The sequence below is a fragment of the Benincasa hispida genome, unplaced genomic scaffold (assembly GCF_027475165.1).
Source record: "Benincasa hispida cultivar pf3 unplaced genomic scaffold, pf3_genome.v1.1 HicScf393, whole genome shotgun sequence".
Lineage (NCBI taxonomy): Eukaryota > Viridiplantae > Streptophyta > Magnoliopsida > Cucurbitales > Cucurbitaceae > Benincasa > Benincasa hispida.
This window is the reverse complement of record NW_028326485.1, coordinates 35,156-60,000: the sequence shown is the minus strand read 5'-3', so window position 1 is coordinate 60,000 and position 24,845 is coordinate 35,156. Positions and strand designations below refer to the sequence as shown.

The window sequence follows — 24,845 nt, the reverse complement described above, 5'->3', positions numbered from 1 at the left end:
AACTAATATTTTTTTTAATCATTCAATTATGATGGCTTTAAAATTGTTGTTTCTTAATTTAATTTAACATTATATTGTTTGTTCCTTTTAATAAAAATATATTGTTTAAAAAAGAAAGAAAGAAAGAAAACTCGACACAAGCAACACACGTTTATGCATTCTAGTAATAATAATAATAAAGCTTTAAAATATCTCAATCTAAGGAAGGGTACAAATATCAGAACTCACAGCAATTATATTCCGACATGGAAAACCAGGAAGTTGAACTCGCTAAAAGCATCGAAGATGGATTTAATTAAATTGAAAATCATGCTGGTAAGTGAATAACACAACGTAAACACTTCCCTTCCTTCATGAGACTGAAAGCTTGGTTGATATCTTCGAAGGATATGTTGTGTGTGATGTACTCCTCAATTTGAATTTCCTGCAAATGATATTTTGTCAAGCCTTACATCACTAACAAGAATGAGATCAAATTATATGGAATCTAATGGTCTGGTTGACATGACAATGGCTATCTGCATACCATGCTTGTAATTTAACCCAAAGTTTGGATTCAAGAAAGTTTAATAAGTGATTTTAAATTACTTTGTTTGAAATTAATATGTTTAAAATTATACGTTTGGATGGTAACAGAAAAAAGGAAATAAAGTTCAGATTTTACTAATATAAGCCTTTTAACTATGATGGGTTAATTGAGAGTTAGAACATGACAAGGTTAACTTTGTGATTTACTTTTAAATCTTATGAAATACTGCAAAATCTCTTCTTTTTTTTTTTTTTTTTATACGGACAACTCATTCTCAACCCCCTAAATGATTAACATTTCGATTACGTCAAAGCACAATATCACATTAGGTATGATCATAATTATCGTATCCTAATGCGATGGTCGTGTCTATCGTGTCACTCATTTTTCTCCATTCCACCGCAATATTTATGACAAAAGCACAACAAAGTGTGAGAAAAATGAAGATTGCAGTAGACATGACTATCACGCTAGGACTACAATAGACATGGTCATCCCTAACGAGACATTATATAAAATGCGGTAGTGCACTTTGACGTAAGCAGAAAGTTAGATTTCATTTGTAAAGGGGGAGGAGAGTTATTAATCATTTAGGGGGGCTGAGAATGGGTCATCCGTACAAAAATCTCCAAAATCCGACCATTCTAGTCAGAATTTTTTTAAAAAGTAAAAACAGAATAAAAAATCACTTTAGATTTCAAAATCATTCTCTTCCTTGTAATAACAAATAACATAATTCAATTAAAATTCGTTATGACTTGAAATCCCTCAAAATCATGAAGTTCCAAACAAACGTATGAAACCGATATCACATTCAATCATCAAACATAAAGCTATTATTACCTTCTTGGTATACATGTCTACTAATGAGGGGAGATCAGATTTTGGTTTCCATCCGCCAAAAAGGGATCCTTTTAATGTTCTTCCACTAAGAAATATTCCATAGTGGGCCGTTAGTTCTGGGTTCACTTTTGGGACACCTAGTGTAACAGTCAGTCCCCAACCCTATGGCAAAATGGTGAAAATAAATTAAACAATTTCATGTAAGAAACTTACCAAATAAATGGAGAGTAAAAGAACACTTACTTGACAACATGACTGCAAAGCAGTAGTTATCATTCCTGTGTCACCTATACATTCAAATGCATAATCAGCTCCTCCATCAGTAATTCGATTAATGACCTAAGAGAAATAAACGAAGATTAGATGAAACTCACAAAGAAACCCATTTCAAGCTTTTGTTATCGAGATTTTAGACACCTGTTGCTAGGTTGTAGAAAGAAGAAATACCTGTTGAATAGATTCATTGCAATCCTTCGGGTTAACAAAATGAGTAATTCCAAAAGTTTTAGCTGCGAGTATGGAATTATTTCCTTAGGCAACACATTTTCTAACAAAAAATGAAAAATAAAATTTTCATAGTTCCCAAAGAAAATGAAGTACCTAGTTCACCCTTTTCAGGATTAATATCAACACCAATTATTTGCGATGCACCCCTAACTTTGGCACCTTGTGCAACCTTTTGTTAAGGCAAAACTCAAGATTAATCTAACTGGGTTTGCCAAGAGACATGTTTGAATCACTACATATTCATAAAACATAATGCTTACAGATAGGCCTACAGTCCCAAGACCATATATCACCACAGTTGAACCTTCAGATATATCAGCGACATTCCAAGCGGCTCCCAAACCTGAAGAAAGAACATCTTATAAGTAACAGCCCCTAGAACAATTGAACAAAACATTGCTTCAATTCAATAATTAAGAAGGAAAAGAAAGCGCACTTCAGTTCAAGCCTAAATTAGTTGAAATCTACAGGATAGTTTAGTAACATGATAAGTGGGTTCAGACAAGGGAGAGAATGGAAAAATAAGACCAAAAATAGTCTGATTTACAGTGCCATGTTGCAATTTAAAATTCAAAGAAGACCATATAATTACGCTAATAAAGTAGTCAAGGATAAATATTACTCCTTTTTAACCGATCATACTAAAGAATCGATAAGCTTATAACTCCTTTTAACTTATTTGTACATCTTTTTTTCTTTTGGTATTCTATTCTACATATATACATGGTTACAGATGACAGGATGTGATATGTATCATCAAAACGCCTCTACCCCATTGAAGAAATCAAAGGAAGCAAGCAAGTATACCTGCGGCCACCCCACAGCTTAAAAGACATATTTTCTCAAGAGGTACAGCCAAGTTGACTTTGACAGCACACCCTGAGTGCACCACAGTGTATTCACTGAAACTTGAAACCGCACAATAATGATAAACTGGTTTGCCTTTGATAGAGAAGCGGGTCTTCTGATCACTATGCATTACACCTCTTCTCTCTAGCCCCAAAACTTGGCACATGTTGCTTTTACCTGATGTGCAATGCCTACATGTCTTGCATTCTCCAGTGAATAGTGTAAGCACATGATCACCTTCACTGAATTCAGTCACTCCAGGACCAACACTCTCAACAACGCTGAAAAATAAAAAATGGAAGATCACTATGATCCAAAGAGATGAAACTGAATAGCTGCTTATTGTGAATTTTTAAATCATTGCTATATTAAACATTCTTTTTCAAAAAGTTACCTGAAGGTTCTAAGGCAGTAATAAATTTAAAATGTAATGAATTTATAATTTGGACATCCTTCAAATTAGTAAAAAATCCCATCTGAAGTTTTTTCAAATTGCAGAATTTTGGGATGTCATTTGCTTGTCTTGGAAGTCTTTATTTAGAAGGTTCTTGAAGGTTGAGGAGATCTTGGAGCTTTCTTCTCTTCTTTCGATTATGGTATCTACACTGGTTGTTATTTGTCTCTTGAAGCGTCCCAGCCTTTTTTCTTTTTTGGGATCTTCAATCTTCGTTGTGTTTTTTGTTCCCAAGTGCATCGCTCTTCATTTGTTTCTTGCTCTTCGTGGGCTCTTTCGCAGGTATAGCCTTTTTTTTTCAGAGTTTATGGTGGGATTGCATCCAAAGATTTTTTTAAAAGTGATCTTGGCGTCGGTCAGTTTGTATTGAGGTGGCTTAATTGAAGACCTATTTTTAGTGTTTCTCTTCCATGCTTTTCCATGGGATTTCTTATCAAGAATTTTGCTCTTGTAGGTTACCATTAGTAGGTTTTTTCTTTTTTTTCCCCTTTTAGAAGTTTGTATCTTGAAGGAATGTCTTTCTAGGACAATGTCACAACTAAAATTCAAAGAATCCACGCCTAAACATTTTCCAATATTTTTTAAAATTATTTGAAACCATGAACAGCCAGTAGGAGGAAGGATTTAACCACAAAATTAGAAAATAAAACTTCTGTTAGAAATTACCCTGATGCTTCATGGCCAAATATGCGAGGAAAAATAGCCTACAAAAAAACAAGTATTCATATTAGAACTTTCAAATCTTCGTCTTCACCATGAAATATATTGCCCATAAAAGAATCCAAAATTTCCTTTCGCTAGTATTTACAAGCTCAAAATCGAATAGAAACTAAAATTCAGTTTCATTATAATGCGGTCTTACAAAAGAACAGTTTGATTCGAAAAACACAAAGCATCTCTCAATCTACATCTTGTACAGATTTCTTCGTTCACTATAAAAGCTCGATCTCCATCGCCATTATCAAACGAGATTACTACAAGTTCTGTATACACAGTGAACAGAAACAAAACCAATGGCAGGACTTTATCCCATTCCTCTAATTATCATCGGTCAACAACGGTCCATCCACAGAAATTGCAAAAATTAAGAAGTCATTTCAGCTTAGAATGGAAGTAAGAACCTGAGTTTCCCAAGCAGAGAGATCGCTGCGACACAAAGAAGTGCAAACAACTTTAATTCTGATCTCCATAGGTTGAGGAGGGCTCAGTTGGACCTCCTCAATCACCAATGGCTCTCCAGGTCCCCAAGCCACCGCGGCTTCAATAGAACAACAGAAAATGAGGTATAAGAAATTGAAGAAGCGGAGGAGGAAGGCAGAATAGAAGAAAGAAATCCAGAAATGTTACCTTTGCAAGTAAGAACGGCAGGGGAAGAAGACGACATTCCGGTGAGATTGAAGAGAAAAGAAAAAGAATAATTGAGAGGGAAATCTTCGAGCGGGAGAATAGGAAGAATTCGTATTGAGTGAGCCTTGAACAGGCGAAGAAGCTGCGAGTTTCAACCATTGGAAATGGCGGCCTTTGTTTGGTGGTAGGTGCGGTTGGTGGAGATGGAGGGGGCAGACTGCAGAGCACATACATCCCATTTTTCTTTCTTTTTTTCTTATTTTCCTTTTATTTAAAGAAAAATAGCAACTACACGGACACATCACAACACATAGCTATAGAAAACCACTTCACTGTATATTTAATTCTCATGTTTGTTTCTCTGACTCTTTATCTGAAAATAAGCCATTTCCAAAGTATCTTCATTGGTCACATATAAAAATTTATTAAATAAATGGATTTGTTTTTTACATAAATTATTAATTTATTAGTCAATACTATTTTAAATATATTTAATTAGTAAACTAGATTAGTTAAATTTAGTTTGTATTAAACTTCATTTTTTTAATAATAATAATTTATTACTTTATTTTTTTTAATAATCAAGTAATTATTTATTGAGGTTAATTTTAATTTAATCATTCATTATGAACATATAGTCATCATTGATTATTTGTAAGAAATTAATTTATTTATTATGATTAATTTATATTACTCCATTCATTATTAACATATCATATATTTTTATCTCATTTTCTTCCCTTTTATATAATATATTGTTCATTAAAATATATTCACTTATATTATTGAATTAAAATTAAAATTAGTAATGTTGAACTTAATTAATAATAAAAATGATTAAGTATTAGATTTATAATTAGTATTAGCGTTCATTAAATGCATTAATTGGTTGATTTTAATTATAAATTACTCAACCTTCAAATATTTATAATTAAAATTATTATTGATTCGTAATTAGCTTTTTATTGATATATTGAATATTGTTTATTCTTTAAATTATTAATCGATTATAATTATAATAGGACTTTCATGTTTAATTACATAATTAAACGCAAAACAATTTTTATTCATAAAATTATGATAGCATTCTCATACACAACCAAACACAATCATCTTTTATTTTCAGGCATCCTATTCTAAAACATCTTATTCTCAGGCATTCTTTATTCTCAGGCATCTATAAAACCTTAAACCAAACGGCCTCGGAGGGCAAAGAGAAGAAAGAATAGGATACTCTCGATCCTCCAAATCTTTACGGCTTTACGCGTAATGCAATGCGCCAACATGTTCTAACAACGATGGACGTGAGAAAAGTAGACAACATCCATCTCCATGTCTCTATCTTTAGCCCTCTCAATAAAAATAAAAATCAAAAATCAAAAAATCACCAATAGCCTTGTTTAGCATATTGATGACCTCTAAGCAATTAGACTCAACAAAAAAAAAATTCTAATGTTGTTTTTGTTCGGAAGGAATATTATCATCTCATATTGTATATATGTTCTATAATTTAATTAATGTTTAAGAGATAACTTTTTTTTAACTATATCTGATGTGAGAACTTAATAGATTATTACAACTATATAATTTGTTTAATTTTATGGTTAAAAAGGATAAAAATGAAAACTCATGGTCCAAATTGATATAATCCAATAAACTTAGGATCAAATATTTTTCTTTTTGTGTCCATTTTTCCAGATAAATGTTTGAAAAGTGAGATTTTAACCCCTAATCCAAAAAAAAAATGGTAAATGTCAATTACTTTTTTCATATTGGCTTGCGAGCTAATTTTTAATTTCATAATATTTAACCCTAATGGACGTTAATATGACCATGCTTGGGGTCGACTAAAAAATTTAGAACCTCTATGGACATTAATGATCTTAGAAATTTTAATTCTCCTTCCCTCATTTTCAATAATAGTAGGTGAATTTAACAAAAAATTGAACAAAAATAAAAGGGTAAAAAATACATACTTCAATTAGATCTTTTTTTAAGTACAACAAGTGGAGTATGAAGATTTGAACTTTCGATCTTAAAAGAAAGATTACATATCAATTATGGTTGAGCTACACTTTTTCATATTTTAATCATTTTAGCCTACACTTTTTCATATTTTAATCATTTTAACATAAAATTGAGTGTAACTTTAGAGTTACTTTAATTGAAAGTTTGTGCTAAGAATTGATAAATCATAATAAAGTTTGGTAAAAATTGATTGATTCTCCCTGTTGTGTATGAAGAGTTGGACTCTACCCAAGACGGAATGCTAAGCTGGGCCGAGAGTAGTAACAACAAAGCCCACTTATCGAGGCCCAATATAAGCCCACATGTGACTCGATCAGATACTACACTTTGAGCCCATTGATATTCGGTAATAAAGAGATTTTTTTCCATTTAAAAATAAATAAAATCAAAAGATTCTTTTAGACAAAAAAAAAATTAAAAAAAAGGAGTAAATTTCTTAGATGGTGCCGTATAATTCCAAATGATAAACTACAAATGTGTTGTAATAATATTTATTCATTCCTCTAATTCAATTAATTTAACAATTTAAGGTACTTTAGATTAAATATTATTTAAAGCCCATTAATCTATTATTGTACTTTACAATTTATGGTATATGTTGATACCAAATTTTAGATAGAGGAGAACTCACCTCATCTAATCTTCATGTGACATCAACATGAATTTGTTTGAAGAGAAGAAGAATGTAGTTTGCAAAAGAGAAAACATGCACATTAGTGTTGTGTTTGTCACACTCTGATACTTAAGTTAAAAGGATGTGGAAGCTAGAGAAAGTTTGAGAGTATGACTTTAATTACCTTATATGAAGTTATAATGATGTATTTATAAAAAAAAATTAACCTAAATTGTTCCTTAAGATTTCGAAGTAATTTCAAGATAATCAGATAATTTATCAGGTCAAGGAGCAGGCTCGATTTCATGTTTGACTAGGCGTGGTCTCAACCAAGGTTGAGGCTACAACATTTTGTTTAAGTCATATATTGGACCTAAAATAATCTCGCGTGCATACCCCGTTAGACATCTGACAAGGTTGAATCTCGATCGAGCACACTGGCTTGGTCCTAACCCAAGTTAGCCTTCTTTTTCTTGATTCATTTTAGTCTTTAGTTGTCACCTTCGATCTGTATCATGTTTCTTCTTAATTTTGTCGTTCTTATTTGACTAGATGAAGATTTTGGTTGGATTAAATAAAAAGAAAATCATAGAACAATTAATCACATCAATGTTATATCACAACAATTTTATAGATTGGGGGCTTTATTTTGTTGTCTTATTAGATTATATAAAAAGATATATTTTTATTGGTGAGTTTTCTTGTGGAGGGAAAAAATTGAAATGAGGTGAAAAAGACAAAAGGAAATGCAATTTGTGGAGTTGTTGCGGCTGGATCTTGTCGGCTGTGTGGCGTTGGTACTTGATACTATCAATATATATATATTTTTTAATCAGTTTCAATTTTTTATTAAAGCGTCAAAATATTCTTCATATCTTTTGAATATTTTATTAATGTGAAAAAAAAACGAGCATAATTAAATTGATATATATAATATATGTCAATAATTAAGAGGTTGAAAAAATCTTAAAAGTGATTTCACAAATTAGGTAATAAAAAGTTAAAATATATTAAATATGTATCTTCTTTAATTTTAGTTTGATCTCAAATTTTAGATTGAATACTTCTTTGGGTTTCAAAAATAAAATTTTGGGATCGTAATATTTCTTCCCACTTAAAAGATGATATTATCCTCAAGGGTTAGGTTTTAAAATGTTTTATCATTAGAGATGTCTTTTGATTTCTCTTTAAACATTTATCGAGTGAATTTTTTTCAATGGTAATCTCTTTGATAAGCTACAAGTCAACATATCTTCATTGATTATAATATTCACCTTCAGGAAGCGCATCACTCTTTCATGTTACGAAATTGTACACCATGAAGCACGTCACTTTTTCATGTTATGAAATTGTCCCCCATGAAGTGTATCGATACTTTTCCACAATTATTAAATTGCCTCCACGAAGCATCAATCTTTCCCTCTTTCATGATTATGAAAATCTCCTCAAACAAACAAACTTTAATAGCAAATGTGTTACTTACTCTAATTTTAAAATACAATATAAAAGAAAATAAATTGGAAATATCGAGCTGTGTCTAAACCTCCATTTAAAACTTTCGAGGAATCCCAACATTCCAATTAACAAATAGATCAACTCAACCATAAAAAATCTCTCTTTCTATCAACTTTTTTCCAACTTAACTAAAAATCTAAAACAACCGAGTATCAAATATCTCAAAAACTAAGCAATTATATTAATTTCTTTATTATATGAATCCACCAACCACTCATTCAACTAATTTGATACAAATATCAAAAATGGTAAACAAAAATAAAATCCTAAGAACGTAATACCAATACCCTTTTGTTATTTAAAAAACATAATAATTCCGAAGGCCAAAAGTTTATTTAGAATCAGTATCATCCAAATTCATGGTCTCAAATAGATACGATGGAGGTTTAGAATTAGAATGAAAAGAGAAAGAAAAAGGGAGTGAAAACATAATAATCACAAAAAATGAAGAATGCATAGAGGAACATGGACAAAGAGACAATAATATAGCCACCATTTCCCCTTTTTCTCCCTATCACGCCTTGCTCTCAATTCATAGTATCAAAACCTCATGCCCCCTTTATCTTGCAATATGTTTTTCAAAGTATTTTTCAACAATCAATCATCATAATATTTGAATTTTTTCCATTAAAAAGTGCTAAAAATAGAATTTTATAAAAAGTCTCATTTTATAATATTATTTGCATATCTAGTTGCTTCTTCTTGTCCTATCCTTAATTTATTACCTCCAAACCCTTTCCCTTAAGGAACCTATAGGGTGGGTAAATGTAATATTATAGGGTATTTCTCAAAAGAATGGAAATTTACATAAAAGCTAAAATTAAGAGAAGAAAAAACAAAAAATACCCACATGTGGACCTTATGGATCTCCCTTTCAAAATTCCTTTCTTACATACATAAGGGACCACATTCAACCTTTTATTGGAAAAAAGCTTATAATACTTTTATAGTATTGAATGGACGTGGTTACTACGAGTCCTCATATAACATTTAGTATTATTGATGTGGTTAAAAATTTGAGCATCTTCGATAATATTTTAAGATGGAAACAAATATCAAGTTATCGAATCTAATTATGATTGTTGTTTCTATAGCTAGAGTGTTATTGTACTACATATAGTAGATCCCCATATAATATATTAATTTATGCTAATCCAATTGTGACTCATTCTTCAGTAGTTTAGAACCTGCAACTAATATGAAAGAAACACTATAATTTCATTAAAAAGAGAAAATTAGTTGATCTTCGTTTGTTAGTTCTGATGACATCGCAAGAAAAAACACTTAATGAAACAACAAATTAAATATCCTTGATGAATAATTATTCTAACAAAAAAATTGTCATTGTAATCTTGTTAGCTGTAACTGAAAAAAGCATAAGTATGTCACTCTTCTACTATAAAAATAATCACAGTGCCAAATTAAGCATAGCTTAACTAATATAAAGTTTCTGTACTGTCGATTTTGAGTTTATACTTCAATTCCCCCAACCCATATATTGCCAACAAAAAAAGAGATGCAATACTTAACATCCTAAATCCTAAACCACCCGTAAGCTAGAGTGTAGTTAAAGCCTCTTATACCAACAATATTAGTACATGTTGGTTTAAAATACATTTGATTCTTGTGCGATTTTAACAATCTTCATAAGTATGACTTTTATCATACTTAAACAATATGTGTTGATGCCAAAAATGGATTATCCATAAATTTGAATAGTCTAAGTGGCTGCAAGATAAAAGAAATTGAGCTCCAGTATGGTATCAAGCCACACACACTCTGACGCTCAAGTCCGTCTCGAGTTTGTGAGTCACTTGGCAGAAGAAAATACTAAATAGTAGATGATGTTTTAGCTGTATCTTCGACCAATAGCTTTGGTCAATTATATAAGATAGAAGACTGTAACTGACGTTCTGGCTCGTATTTGCCCCTCCTAAATCTTGTAATCGGTAATTTAATATTTGTTGGACAATTACACCATTACTGTAGTGGATGTCTAAGTGTACCATCCACTCAAATTCTCAACGTTTCCTTTATGACATGTCTGTTGTGAATATGGACGACTTCAAACTCAATTACTCTAAGTTCTCTCCCTAAGCTCTCCCCATGGGTCGTCTAAACTCCTTTTGACTGTTCTCATGAGTCATCTAAGCTCCATTAGGTTCTCTCATGAGTCTTATGAGCTCTCATAGAGTCTCCCTATAGATTTTCTAAGCTCTCCTGGACTACTATAAGCCTTCTAAGTTCTCTTATGCTCTCCTCATAGGTCCTTTGAGCTCCTTCAAGCTTTTTCCATGGTTTCTCCGAGCTCTCCCTCGTGGATTTTTTAACCTAAGCTTTTGAATTCGTGTGTAATTTTGTTTATATTGTTTTTTTTTTTTTCCCTTCTCAAAGAGTCCCAGTCATGTCACATCAAAATGAAATGGGGGGTGAAAAGAAAACACACACCCGGATCAGTTGTATTTTATATAGGAAAAAAATGTATTTGTTTGAACATATCTGATATAGTAACAAAATTTTCTTTTTTCGGGTGGGGATCAGTAAAGGGATGAAAACAAGATAGGGATTTATTATTATGTGTGTTGGGCGGTGCCTTTTTCAGTCTGTCCATTGGCTGGCAAAAGAAAATTAAAATTTAAAGAAAAAAAATACCCCATCTTACTTCATTTTTCACTCTCTCAAATTTGAATTTTTCTTTCACCATAATGTTGGTGAATTTAACTTTCACATAATAAATGAATCACTATTTTTATTATGTTGTAAGATAAATTAAAAACAATTATCTTTTTCGAAATATATATCAATAATAGAGGGATTCAAAAATTACGAAAATCCAAACAATCCAGATTACCTAATCTAAACTATAAGAATTAGATTGGATTAGTTTTATTCGTGGATTGAGTTGAGTTGAACTTTTTATATTTTTGTTGAATTAGGTTGGATCTTGGGTTGACTAAGAAAAATTTGGGTTTACCCAACTCAACCCGAATTATATATGTATATTTCTCTTTGTTTAAAGTTTGGCTACTTTACCTTAATGAATTTATGAAATTTCAACATATTTTTTAAAATTGTTATGATGTTTGTATTTGTAATAAATATCATAGATATTTAGTTTTTAATATTTGAATTGTATGAGATTTTAGTTATTAGGCATGTGTTGTAGATAATTTTATATATTTTAAATTAATAGAAAAAAGTTATAACTCGACAACCCAACTCATCATGAATTTTAAAGGTTGAGTTGGAGATTTTGTTCGAATTTTTTTCGAGTTGGTCCAAAAAACACCTTCAACCCAATCCAACCCATGTACATCCCTAATCAATATAGACATTTTATAGATATTTTAATTAACATTTTTGTAAAATTAAGACTTCAAAATTTTCATTAACATTGACCTTTTAAACTTGGACTCAAAATCCTTCTCATAATTTTTCTTTAACCAGATACATTAAAAAAATGCACAAATTTAATCCAAGGGAGTAGAAGTTTAATTTCTTAAATTTTGAATTAATTTAATGTGTTTAGTAAGCATTTGGACACAACCTATTCAATGTTCTTTCACAGATTCAATAAATATTTTTTAATTCACAAACCATTTTATAAAGAAATCGCAACTTTAGCATCTTATTGCATACAAATTTTAATTTTATGTTTAGTGGACTTATTATTTTTTTTTAAAAAAAAAAAACAATAATTTAATGCATCCTAAACTACATCCATATTTTTACAATTCATTATAGCCACAAATCAGAAAAATCTAAAAAAAAATAAAATAGAGAGAAATATTTAGACAAAACTATAGTTAAACAATCAAGTAGAAAGTAAAAAATGAGTTCAACTTAGTTACAACTATCTTTCTTTCATTTCAAGAAGCGTTAAATTTCAAACATTAAACTTATTATTTAACCTATAAATTTATACAAATAGGAGTAATTACCACATATATTCTTTTTTTTAAGGTCGAAAGTTTCATCTGTATGCAGTTAAGCGAACCTATAAATAATTTCCACATAGATACAGAGAACTTTCATCAACTTGATCCTCTCACACTATATATATAAACCCCTCCTTTGCCTTATATACCTACAACCCAACCCCTTTATTTTATCTACAAAATTCTTATTTCTTCTTCTTTATTATTATAATAAATTATTTTATTTGTTTCCAGTGCCTTCCAAAAGGAGTAGGGAGTTGAATGCAGCCAAGGATGACTTGCCGGCCATTCATATCGCCGCCGCCGTCTTCCGGCTGCCGGCGTCAATGTGCGGCGCGGCGGCAAGTCGTCCTTGGCTACCTTGGGTTCTCTTCTTCTTCTGCAAGGCCCCATGGAAACCGCTTTTAGGCCAACGCCAACTACAGAGAAAACAAAAGCACTTTGGTGGAGGTATTCATTTTTTTTTTTCTTTTTTGTTTTTTAATTGATTAATGTATTTATTACGTCATATTATTTTGTTGTGTCACATGCCTGTCATTTTCAGTGCCCTTCCCATTGGAGTTTTCAATGCGTTGCATCCTTTTTTTTTAATTTGATAAGCTCGACCACCTATGGGACACATCTTTATTTAGATTAGCTTAAATTATTTAAATTTTGATTCTCAATTAGTATTAAATAGGGAAGATTATTTAAAGTAATTAATTAGTGGCGTGTACATTTTAAATTGCAAATGAAAGGGTTTAAATAAATGTGTGATTCTACTCATTCTTAGAAGCTTATTAAGATTTTTTTTTTTTTTTTTTTTTTTTTTTGTAGTATAATTCTTGAAGTTTTAGAAAAATGGAAATTAGAATTTTTTTTCCCTATAGTTATTGATGATATTAAATATAACCAAAGCTTAAGAAAATATGACATTGCTGTGAATGGTTATAGCATTATTATTATTGATGTGACTTTAGGATTTTTCAAGACAATTACAAATTTTAGTTTTTATGATTAGAAGAAAATTAAAATTTAATCTTCAAATACTCTATATCGTAAAGATTATTTAATATTTATAAAAATTTTATTAAATTATCGAGATTAAATTATAATTATAAATAATAGAGATTAAATTATAACTTCATACCAAAAAAAAAAATGACAACATGAAAATCTAAAAATCATATATATAACTTAAGCTAAAGAAAAATTGTGTTGAAACGTGGAAAATGCATCATAAAGGGTATTATTTGAAGGATGAGTTTTTATATATTATAAATGTTTGAAAATAAATTATAATAGAAAAGATTGGTAGGATATATGGATTTTTTTTTTTCTTTTTTGTGGTACTTGGAAGGGTGAACATGGCAAGTGGAAGAAGATTAAGATGAATTATTATCTTTTTGGCCACTTGAAGAAATTGGGGTCATATAAAGCATGTTCAAAAGATCTTAATTTTTGTCTTTGTTTACCTTTTATTTTGGTTGATTATATGAAACTTTTGTTTACCATATATAGTTTTATGTAATTAGGGTATAAATTCTCTCTCTCTCTCTCTTTTTCATATCACATTGAGTCACCTTTCTTAATTTCCAATTCAAGGCTTTATTATGTAAAGAGAAGATGCATAATTTTATTTTTATTTTTTGAAAATGATATTCAATGCAAACAAGTCACATCTCTGCTTAAAATATTCAACAATCAGTCAGAGAAAAGGGCAACAGATCCTTCTATCTTCCAAATTAGAAGAGAATGACGACACAAAATGGGTTTCTAACCCATAGCGACACGAGCTAAGGAGTCGGGGAAAAGAGAAGATGCATAATTGGCTGATGGTAACACAAAAAATTTTAATTTCAAGAAATGGACATATATAGAGTTTTATTTATGAAAAAAGTATATGATTGGGAATGAGTCATAAATTTTTTTCGAAATGAGCCCGCCACGTTTAAATTCGGATATTCAAATCTCTTTCTACTCCATGTATTGTATTAAAAAATCATACGAATTCATTAACTAATTAACTAATAAGTATATCAATTTAAACCGTGAACCATTTACACTCAATTTTACTTAAAATCAATGTAAATTGAAAAATTATAACGTAAATTATCAATTTTAATTATCCATTTTCTCCCTCATTTAAGTCTAGTACCACATTAATATTTTTCATTTAAGAATTCTTAAATATATGTAAAAATCAGGTGTTAGTGATTTTATAATGAAATTTTAAGTGAAGTTAGTTTTAATTGATATAATTTTTAATTAGTTTGGGATTTGAAGGAATACAACCGAAAATTTAGGAATATGAATGATTTTCCCCCAAATATTTATTAAGCTATACTTATAATTGGAAATCCTAGTCTATATAATATTTAATACAATTTATTAAGCCATCAATTGACTCTTTAAATAAAAGGTATATTTTGTAGTTGGACCAGCAAAGTTGGGAAAATAGTTCTTCAAAACATGAGCTAGGTTGATAGGAATCAGACCAGCAGTTTGGGCTTGGGGTAACTTTAGCCCAATATTCTCATCTTTTCTCCCTTTTCTTTCTTTCTTCTTGATTTCTACATGAAAGATGTAAAAAGACACATATTAGATTAATACCTTGAACATTTCATTTTTTTTTTAAAAAAAAACCTATTAACCTTCCTATTTTTATTAATATCAGTGAATATTTACATATATATATCTCCTCCATGTATATTCTCTCTTCCCCATAATATATTTCATATATTCTCTCCCCTATAATTCACACACATTTCTTCCTCTTCCCTCTCTTTTCTCCTTCCGACAGTAAATGACGGTGTGAGGGCGAATTGATAGTTTGACACAAGATGACACAAATGATTTGGGATAAACCGATGGAGCGAATGGCATGGAGCGAATCGACGGTGATGGATTGAGCAGATTCGGTCGACGGTACGACGGGACAAGCAAATCCGATCGACGACGACGGAGAGAGATCCATGACGGCCATGGCTAAAGAAGAAGAAGAGATGAAGATGGATGGTTATGTATTATAAACCCCATATAAAGATGAACTTTATTTTTTTCCTATTTTTTATATATACTGTGATATATATGTATTTTTTTTTAGCTTTTATAGAAAAATTGATATATATGGTGGTATATGTATTCGTTTATTTGATATAAACGAATGCTTTTTTATTTAAACTTATTTTATTATGATATATACTATAGTGTAAATGAAATTTAGGAAGATTTATATATTGTGGTGTATTTCATATATTTGTTTATATTATGATTTATGTCAAGCATTGAGTCGATTTCTAATTCATAAACTGTAGTACATTTCATATATTGGTTAGAATATTTCCAAATATCTAACAAAATGTTCTAAGATATATTTAAAATAATTGTGAATCCGTCAAAATGTTCTAAGATATATTTAAAATAACCATTAATCCATAAAAAATTGATATGTGAAAACCAATGTAAATAGAAAATAAAATTTCATTAAATGCATTTTTTTTCTAAATTGAAAAATAGAAGGAAAATTAAAATAAATGCATTTTCTCTCTCTAATTAATAAATGAGAAAAACTATATTAAATACATTTTCTCTCTTTATAATAAATATATTTTCTCTCTCCATCATTAAAGTCACTTCAAAAATAGGTATATATATATATAATGAATATAAATAAATATAAAAAAGTGCAAAACAGTTCAAAAATAATACTAAAAGACCTTTTTGAAAAAAATCAAATTTAAAAGACATTTATACAAATATATGGTCTAGCTTGTGCTCATTTTGACAACATCTTTTTCATCTTTGGTGCTCAACCAAAATGTATACGTGCACATTCCTCACTCTATTACTTTTAAGATATTATTCATTTTAACTACTTTCATTATTTCAAAATCCCATTATATTGATCAATTAACAACGATTTAAAATTAATACTTTAGGCTTGATCATTTAATTTTAAATCACAATAAAAATAATTACGTATTATGCATGTATGTATATATATATAATAAATTATTTGGGATAGTTTGATCACATAATCTAAAAACCATTTTTGTAAATAAATATTTCAATATTTGTTGAAATATTTATTGATGGTATAATAATGATTTAGTGAATTTAAAAACGTAAAATAATATCTAGATGGTATAATAATGAAGTATATGACAGTCACAAGATATTGAACATGTGTTAACTATCCATATTGTCCTTATGATTTTAGTGGGAGTGAAATTTAGGTCATCCTCCCTCACTCGTTCTCATGTCTGTTCTCTCTTCCCTTCCCTCTTCGCACTCACAGGGTCGGCTTAAGCTATAGGTAAGTGAGACGACCGTCTAAGACTCCTATTTTAGAAAGACCTCATATTTTGTACTCTCTATATATATAATTTAATTTTTAATGAAATTAAATTTAAAATATAAAATAATTTACTTATTACTTTTCCCAAAAAAAAATCTTTATAAGAGTTTATATTTTCAATATTATAGGAAATCTATTGTGCTTCATATTTATGAGGGGAAGTGGGTTTTAGTTTTGAAAAAAATTAAATAAATAAATAATATGAAAGGTGTTCAACTCTAAGTTTATAAGAGTTTGAGAAAGTTATATTAATGGTTGAGATTTTAAAGAAAATTTGAAAGAAATTATTAATAAAAAAATAAAAGATTAATAAATTTGAAATATCAGATAATCAAAATGAAGAGAGTTTATGAATTAATTCATTATAGAATGAATTAAAAAAATCAAAATTGAGAGAGGTTATTGTGTTTTATTTTTTCATAAATGTCTATTATATCCTTTCATTCAGTTATCTGTGCCATTTCCCTTTTCTATTTTTTTTTTCCAACAGATTATCCTTTAGGAAAGAGCATGACATGAAGTAGAGAGAAGAGAGTTAAAAAAAAAAATATGGAAGAATGAATGGTGGAGAAATAAGAGAGGAAAAGTAAGTATAAAGTGTATGAGAATCTAGTATTGATGGCCCCTATTTAGAGGTCATCTCGAAATTTGACATCACTTTTCAATTTGTTCGATTTTTGGTCTTTTGCTGTCATCATCCTATGAATTTACTACTTCAACCCTTCTTCCTTATTCCTTCTCTCCCTTTACTTTTTACAATTTATCTTTGATTTGAGAAGAAGAAGACGCCAACATAAACAAAAGAAATCATCAGAAAAAGAGGGCAACTAAATGAAAAGAGAGTGGGAAGGAAATCTCGTCAGAAAAAGGGAAAAAAAGGGATGACAAAAACATAAATCAAAACGAGAGGAAGAAGCAAGAGTGAGACCAAAAAACGAGAGGAAGGAGCGAGAGTGAAAATTCCAATGAAGGAAAAAACTCAAAGGAAAAAACTATAAAATTGATGAGCAAGAAGCTAGAGGAAGAAATGAGAGGAAGAATTCAAAAGAAGGAAAGAAAATCAAGGAAAAAATGAATGAGAGAAATGTGAATTGGGGAAGGAGATGAAGGAACGAGAAGGACAAGATGAAGGAATGAGAGGAAGGAACAAGAAATCTAGATTGCGTTTGGCCTGGTGCACGTTTTAGAGTTAAAACCATACTTTCACACGCAGCTGATGTAAGTTCTTTAAATTGAGGCCAAATTTTGAGTAGGCTCCTAAATAGGGGTCATCTGTACGACTCATTTATAATTTAAAAAGAATTTATTTGTTGATCTAATAATATTTTTTTTTCCAATTTTATATTTCTCCTACAAACACAATAAGGTAAACAAAATTTTGTATCTCTTTTTGTAAATACGTAATTTAACTTTAACTTTTCATTTTTTTTCTTTTAATCTATGGATTTTTTTTTTCAATTTTAGTTTTTGTATCTCAATTTTTTTCAGTATTAGTTTTCCAATTTTAAACTCTGTACTATTTCATATGAAGGAAACATTGAATCATGTCAAAATAAAGTTTTGAGAATCCATAGACTTATTTTTGTTATGGTACCCAAATTTAAAATTTTATTCCAATTACATCTATGTACTTTAATTTTATTCATCATATATGTATTTTTAGTTTTTCTATCTTTCTATACTTTTAAATTTCATGTCAAGTATTTAAAATTTAAACTTAATTATAAGTATATTTATTAAAAAATCTTATTTTCCCAACAAAAATTATATCTCAAAGTTTTATAACATATCCAACACATTTCACTTACATTGTAAATTAACTTAAAATAATTTTAAATACTATTTTCTTTAATTACTTAATTTCATAATAAACATGAAAAATAAATTCAATCAAAATTTAAATTTGTTATAAAAACTATAAGCCATAAACGTTTAAGCCATACACACTTCTCTTCCAACTAATTATTTAAAAAAAACAATGGGATAAACCACATTAACCATCCAAATTTTAGGACATCCATACAAAAAAGAAAAAAGAAAAAAGAAAAAACCCCTAAAACTCCCATGAAAATTTAAAATTTTAATAAAAATTAACAAACATAACTGCCCAATCTATAATATAATTTCTATTATTTACATCAAATTAAAAAAAAAATCTACACAAAATCTTAAACTCAAATCCTAATAATGGGTATGTATATACATAAATTAATACAATAAAATTATTCATTATTATTTACCCAAATTAATCTCATCTTCATTCTCACGGCTATGAACCCTTATGAATGGTGCGTGAGAGAGGCAGTATGGATAAATGATAACAACACACTATTAGTTGCACTTTGACAATGATCGAAAATCATTCTATATTCTTTTAAAAAATTGAGACAAACGATATTGTTAACGGTCCAAAATTTCTATCATCCAAAAAAAATCATGAAAATTCAAAATTTTAATAAAATTACAACAACTACCCAATGTAGAGTATAATTTCAATTATTTACATCCAATGAAAAAATTTGTCCACAAAACCATAAAGCCAACTCCTAGTAATTGGTGTAAATATACATATTTGAATAAAAGAATACAACAATACCCAAATTAAAATTTACATCCCAAAAACCCATCAAGAATTATCATCTCCCTCAATTTTATCAGTACCAAACAAACGAGGGCAATTATAAACAGAGCAAAACGATTGCAAAACCAATAACCCCAAAATCAAAAGCGTAGCAATTAGAGTCAAAATCCTCCAAGAACTATAAACATATTTCTTAATTATCCTATTGGCCTTCACTTTGGGCTTCTTTTGATAGTATTTGTTAACACCATTTATGGCTTGATCGAGCTCTTTTGCAGGGCTTAATCCAATAGAATAATTGTTAGCCATAATCCCATTGAAAAGCATTGCAATTTCTTCATCTTTCTTAATCATGTCAGTGATAAGAAGAATTTTTGAATGTTTGAGGATTTTGACATCCTCTGCTGTGTCAATGAAATTGTTCATTAAATGTAAGTAGCGAGTGAAAACCATGGAATGAGGCATTGCCATGGCTTCATATGCAACTAAATTTCGTAATATTACTTCTGAGTGTGCACTGATTTTGATCACTGGGAGGAAGAATGTGACGGTTTCTGCATCGAATTTTATTGTTTTGATGCTTGTGCTCGCTTTGAACCTAACTCCTGTAAATTCATCCAATAATCTCAATTTTTTCATACTAATATACCAATTTTAATGTTTAAGGATTAAAATTCAACCATTAAAAACAAATATTTTGAAAGTTTTTTTAAAAGAAAAACTTAAACAAAACTCTAGAATCAAAATAAGATTTAAACCAACTTTTTATTAACACTTTTATCTATAGAATGGGTTGAAGTATTTTTAGACTAAGCCTAATTGTTTCATGCATCATTTTTCAAAAATAGAAAAATAAGGAAAACTATTTACATCAAATAATAAAATTTTGATCTTTTGTTGATAGAAATCTATCGATATTTTTTTTTGCTATTTATGTCAATACTTTGATTTTTTTTTTTTTTTTTTTTCCATTTGTAAGAATTTTCCTTCTTTTATATATATATATATATAAAATAAATGTACATTTTTGGTCTCTCGTTGAAGTTTAGATTTGGTTGCATTTGAATTTTTGAGTAAATAAATTACATAATATAGCCTTTAGGTTTGAAAATCTCGTTTTTTAACCTTACCTTTGACACCTTTGTTTTTTTCATCAATTTTAATTTATGTGATGTACAATACTTCTCATTAATTATATATATATCTATAATAATAATATGTGGAGTGAAATAAATTAAATTTTTGACCTAAGATCGAAGTCAATAGTATAAACTTTGTGTTAGATAATAGTATTATTTCAATTTTATGCTTATGACTAAATGTTGTTCAACTTCATTCCTCTCTATATATAGTTCTATTTTTTTAAAGAAAAGAATAACATTTGTAATTAGGGAATTTTTTTTTTTTAATCCTAAGTTTTGCATCTAGTTTTCATTTGGTTTCTAGATTTCAGAATATTACAAGTTCAATATTTAAGTTTTGAGTTTGGTTTCAATTTAATTTGTATGATTTTACAATGCAACAATTTTACTTTTGAGATTTAAGTCTTGTTTCAAGTTTCTAGATTTACACTTTTAATCTCGATTTTTCACTCATTACTCATTCTAATTTCATTTTTTACGTTAATCACTATTGAATAATTAAAAATAGGTTTAAATCCTATTTTGGTCTCTAAACTTTAAATCTTATTTTATTTTGGTCCTTAAACTTTCAAAAATATTAATTCTAGTTCTTGAACTTTTAAAAAATGCTTACTTTGGTCCTTAGTATTAATATTTCATTAACTCTTAAACATAATAGTAATATAGCTCATATTTTTAGATGATTAGACTGCCAAATAAGTTAGTCATTCTAAAAAATCTAGGGTTTTAATTTTGAATTAGATTGTAAAACAATTTTTTATAGGAGATTTTAAAAGTCATTTTGGATCTAAAATTTTGGTTGTTCACTATTTTAACATATTGGTTGTTGATATTTTACTTCACCTTCATCTTTCTCAACCCATGCTAAATATAATTTCATCCCCAAACATATTTTATCTTTAAAGAGTTAACACAATTTTAATAGCAAAGACTAAAATAAATACTTTTAAAAGTTCAAGGATTACAACATATATTTTTTAAAGTTTAAGAACCAAAATAGAATAAGATTCAAAGTTGAGGGATCCAAATATATTTTAAAGAAAATTTCAAAATTAATTTGAAGATAAATTAGTAAAACTTATTATTAATTATAGTTCGTGAAATCTAAAAATAATTTAAAACAAAACTCAGATCTACACAAGTAAAATTAAACATTTTCAAACATATAAACTAAATTAAAAGATTAAAAATATAATATTTTAAAATTTAAGAAAAACTAAACTCAAAATTCTCACCTGTATCGAAAAGCTCGGAGGCTGTCGGAACTTTAACGCCGGCTTCCATTAAGGGCGTTTTATCTTCTATTCTGTTTCCATCCTCACCGGAAACTTCTCCCATCGGTGAAACCAATCCCCCCAAAACCGGCAACACTTCCATTAAACGTCCAATAAATTCAAAAACCTTCTTAAAATTCCTCAAAATATTTACACTATCCACTACCAAATTCCACAGATAATTATCCTTCTTCAAAGATGACCTCGAATTACCAAATTCATTACTATAATAATTATTATTATTATTCCTCGACGCCGCGGTCGCCATCTCCGCCTCCGCTTCATCGGAGCATCCCAAATCCTCTGGCAAAATCATACGGTGCAAAACATCCAAAACATGTGCACAATCAATAAACCCGCCGCCGTCGCCACCACCACCGCCGCCGTCCAAAGGGGAAATTTCAGAACAAAATCCGACCAAAACAGAGTCAAACAAATCATCCCATAATTTATTACTTTCCTCGCATTGAATCATCCCAAAATAAATCTCTTTTAAAACAAATAATGGAATCTGATTCTCTAGCTTAATAATGTCTCGCACTACAACATCGTCATTACTCAATATATTTTTACCTCTCAAGATTAAAAAATCATGGTAATTTTTGAATTTTGAGTAAAGAAAATCGAGCAAGAAAAGGCCATCAATTGTCATAATGAGAGCCAGAGTATCGGCGTCGAGATCTAAACGGCGGTGATAAGAAGCACGAATTTGGAGGTCAAATTGGGAAAGTCGAGATAAAAAAGATTGGAAATTGAATTGTAAATTTTTGTTTGAAACATTCATTAATTTGTAACGCTCCATATTATCATAAAGTTCTTGTGAGAAATGATGGTAAGGGCCTAAAGCTAAGAATTGTGGGGTATAATCTTCAGGTTTTGTAGCACTAAGGAATTTCGGGACAATGAAAATTGAAGAAGAAATGTGGGATTTTTGGTTATTATTCAGCTCTTTTTCTATGATGTTGTTTATGTAAATAACCCACCTTTTTTCCCCTGATTTTGATCGGACTATTGACGTCGGATTCTTCTTCCCTTCCTCAACATCTAATGCTTTCATGATGGACAAACCAAACCGATCGCTTTGTATGACTTTTCTAAAAATCTCGTAAAAATAGACGCGTTGAAATCTATTTATATATTTAGTCAATCAATATCGAAACTTAAGGATTTGTTCGAATTGACTTTCTAAATACCTTGAACTTTTTGAAAACTTGTGTTACTTTTATAGGTATGTTATGTACGTAAATCTTACTCACCTATTTTTCTCCTTTTATAGATGTGATGAGGAGATTGGAAAATTCAAGGATGGTAACCAATTATTATACGTAAAGTTTGGAATATATAATTTTTTTTCTTTATTCATTCAAACTTGGCATTTGTTAGTCAATTCAAAGGAAAATGTTAGATTATATATATATATATATATATAACTATTTAAAACTCAAGTGGGAAGGAATGATTAGGTCTTTTTTGGATTGAGGTTTTACTGTAACACTATTTTATTTTGTAAATACCCACGTTTTTTTTTTGTTGGGAAGGGAGGAAATATTCACGTTTATGTTAATACTTTTTAGGAAAAAAATAAATAAATAAAAGTACAAATAAAATCCAAATATAATGTTGACTTCAAAGTTAAACCTTATTCTTCTTATGTATCAATATTATCCATATTCATACGTGAGTTTAGAAGTTTAATTAATCAAATGCATGACAAGTTAGAAAGTGAGGTTGAAGGATATGACTTGACTCACGCTGCGGACGATAGCACTTAGACAAGGTAAACGATAGCGTCAAAGATGGACGATAGTGTTTGTGGAGGTAGACGATAACGTCTGCGGGAGGTAAACGACAGCTTCAAAAGATAGGCGATATCGTGTAGACGACTGCGACAAGAGGTAGACGATATCGTGTAGATGATAGCGTCAGGAGGTAGACGATATCATATAGACGATAGCGTCAGGAGATAGACGATAGATGATATCGTGTAAACGAATGCGACAGGAGGTAGACGATATCGTGTAGACAATTGCGATAGAATGTAGACGATAGTATCAGAAAAGATAAACGATAGTTTCAATCAAGTAGACGATAGACAGTAAACGGCAGTGACAAACCAACTTTTCCTTTATGATTTATTGTATTTGAAATGTACTTAGGTGATTATTTATACAATATTGAATCCCTAATTTGGGAATGCAAAAATAACTCAACAAATACAAATGGTTTATATATTTGGTTGTAACCAACCTATTCCTTTGGTAAGTCCTATTTTTTTTTGGTAGATAGACAAGACTTTATGTGTTGGCATCCTTAATATCCTTAACATGATAGCTACCCATTCGTGTTATGCTTTGTTTCAAAAATAAATTATGGATATATAATGGATTACATAATTACACTAAGTTTATCGATCAAAATTTTCGTAATACAATAATTATGAGAGATGTTTTATCTTTTTTTTTTTTTAATTTTAACTTTTTGAAGAGTCAAAATATCATGGAGATTTCTAAAATAGCTGACACGTGGACTAAATAGTTTTATTTATGTCATTTTCTCGGATCATTTTTTTTTCAAAATGGCTGCCAATACCGTTTTCTCAAATAACAAGAACAAGAAATATTCAAATTTTAATTAATTAAAAAAATTGTATATAGAGGTAATTCAAAGTCCTAATAACATTGTCAAGGGAGAGAAAATTTTAAATGGGAAAACGGCTTTGTTTGTGACGTGACTTGCAAGTATAATTTTTGAAAAACAATAAAATAAAAGTTTAACCATAGTACAATTAATAAATTGATCATTTAGAAAGGTATAAACATAGAATAACAATAAAAAGACAAGTTTATCAAAATAATAATAATAATAATAATAATAAATAAATAAATA

At 29.3% G+C, this 24,845-nt stretch overlaps 2 protein-coding genes and 1 long non-coding RNA gene across 3 annotated transcripts; 1 reads left to right on the top strand and 2 right to left on the bottom strand.

The window, feature by feature from the left end:
* Positions 1–131: 131 nt before the first annotated feature.
* Positions 132–4,775, bottom strand: LOC120083757 (alcohol dehydrogenase-like 6). The gene is made up of 10 exons (XM_039039616.2): positions 4,530–4,775; positions 4,304–4,440; positions 3,849–3,886; positions 2,687–3,009; positions 2,140–2,222; positions 1,973–2,048; positions 1,820–1,881; positions 1,616–1,711; positions 1,373–1,534; positions 132–424 (listed from the first exon to the last, which is right to left on the bottom strand). The coding sequence occupies exons 1-10, from the start codon at positions 4,564–4,566 to the stop codon at positions 308–310; spliced, it is 1,131 nt and encodes a 376-aa protein (XP_038895544.1). The 5' UTR covers positions 4,567–4,775; the 3' UTR covers positions 132–307.
* An 8,010-nt stretch (positions 4,776–12,785) lies between these two features.
* Positions 12,786–15,858, top strand: LOC120084226 (uncharacterized). The gene is made up of 3 exons (XR_005483593.2): positions 12,786–13,073; positions 14,311–14,440; positions 15,406–15,858. It is a non-coding gene; the product is annotated as an uncharacterized LOC120084226 (long non-coding RNA).
* Positions 15,859–19,472: 3,614 nt separating this feature from the next.
* Positions 19,473–23,186, bottom strand: LOC120084050 (putative UPF0481 protein At3g02645). The gene is made up of 2 exons (XM_039039951.2): positions 21,921–23,186; positions 19,473–20,148 (listed from the first exon to the last, which is right to left on the bottom strand). Exons 1-2 carry the CDS (start codon positions 23,014–23,016, stop codon positions 19,589–19,591), a joined length of 1,656 nt encoding a protein of 551 aa, XP_038895879.2. The 5' UTR covers positions 23,017–23,186; the 3' UTR covers positions 19,473–19,588.
* Between the last annotated feature and the right edge of the window lie 1,659 nt (positions 23,187–24,845).

What these genes read in the sequence shown, in the direction of transcription:
- LOC120083757 (XM_039039616.2), bottom strand. Translation starts at nt 4,566, where the DNA reads ATGTCGTCTTCTTCCCCTGCCGTTCTTACTTGCAAAG. An exon ending in TGCCGTTCTTACTTGCAAAG is followed by an intron (nt 4,441 to 4,529) that starts GTAACATTTCTG and finishes GTTCTATTGAAG; the next exon opens with CCGCGGTGGCTTGGGGACCT. An exon ending in TCTCTGCTTGGGAAACTCAG is followed by an intron (nt 3,887 to 4,303) that starts GTTCTTACTTCC and finishes GTTTTTTTGTAG; the next exon opens with GCTATTTTTCCTCGCATATT.
- LOC120084050 (XM_039039951.2), bottom strand. Translation starts at nt 23,016, where the DNA reads ATGAAAGCATTAGATGTTGAGGAAGGGAAGAAGAATCCGACGTCAATA. An exon ending in CTCCGAGCTTTTCGATACAG is followed by an intron (nt 20,149 to 21,920) that starts GTGAGAATTTTG and finishes ATGAATTTACAG; the next exon opens with GAGTTAGGTTCAAAGCGAGC.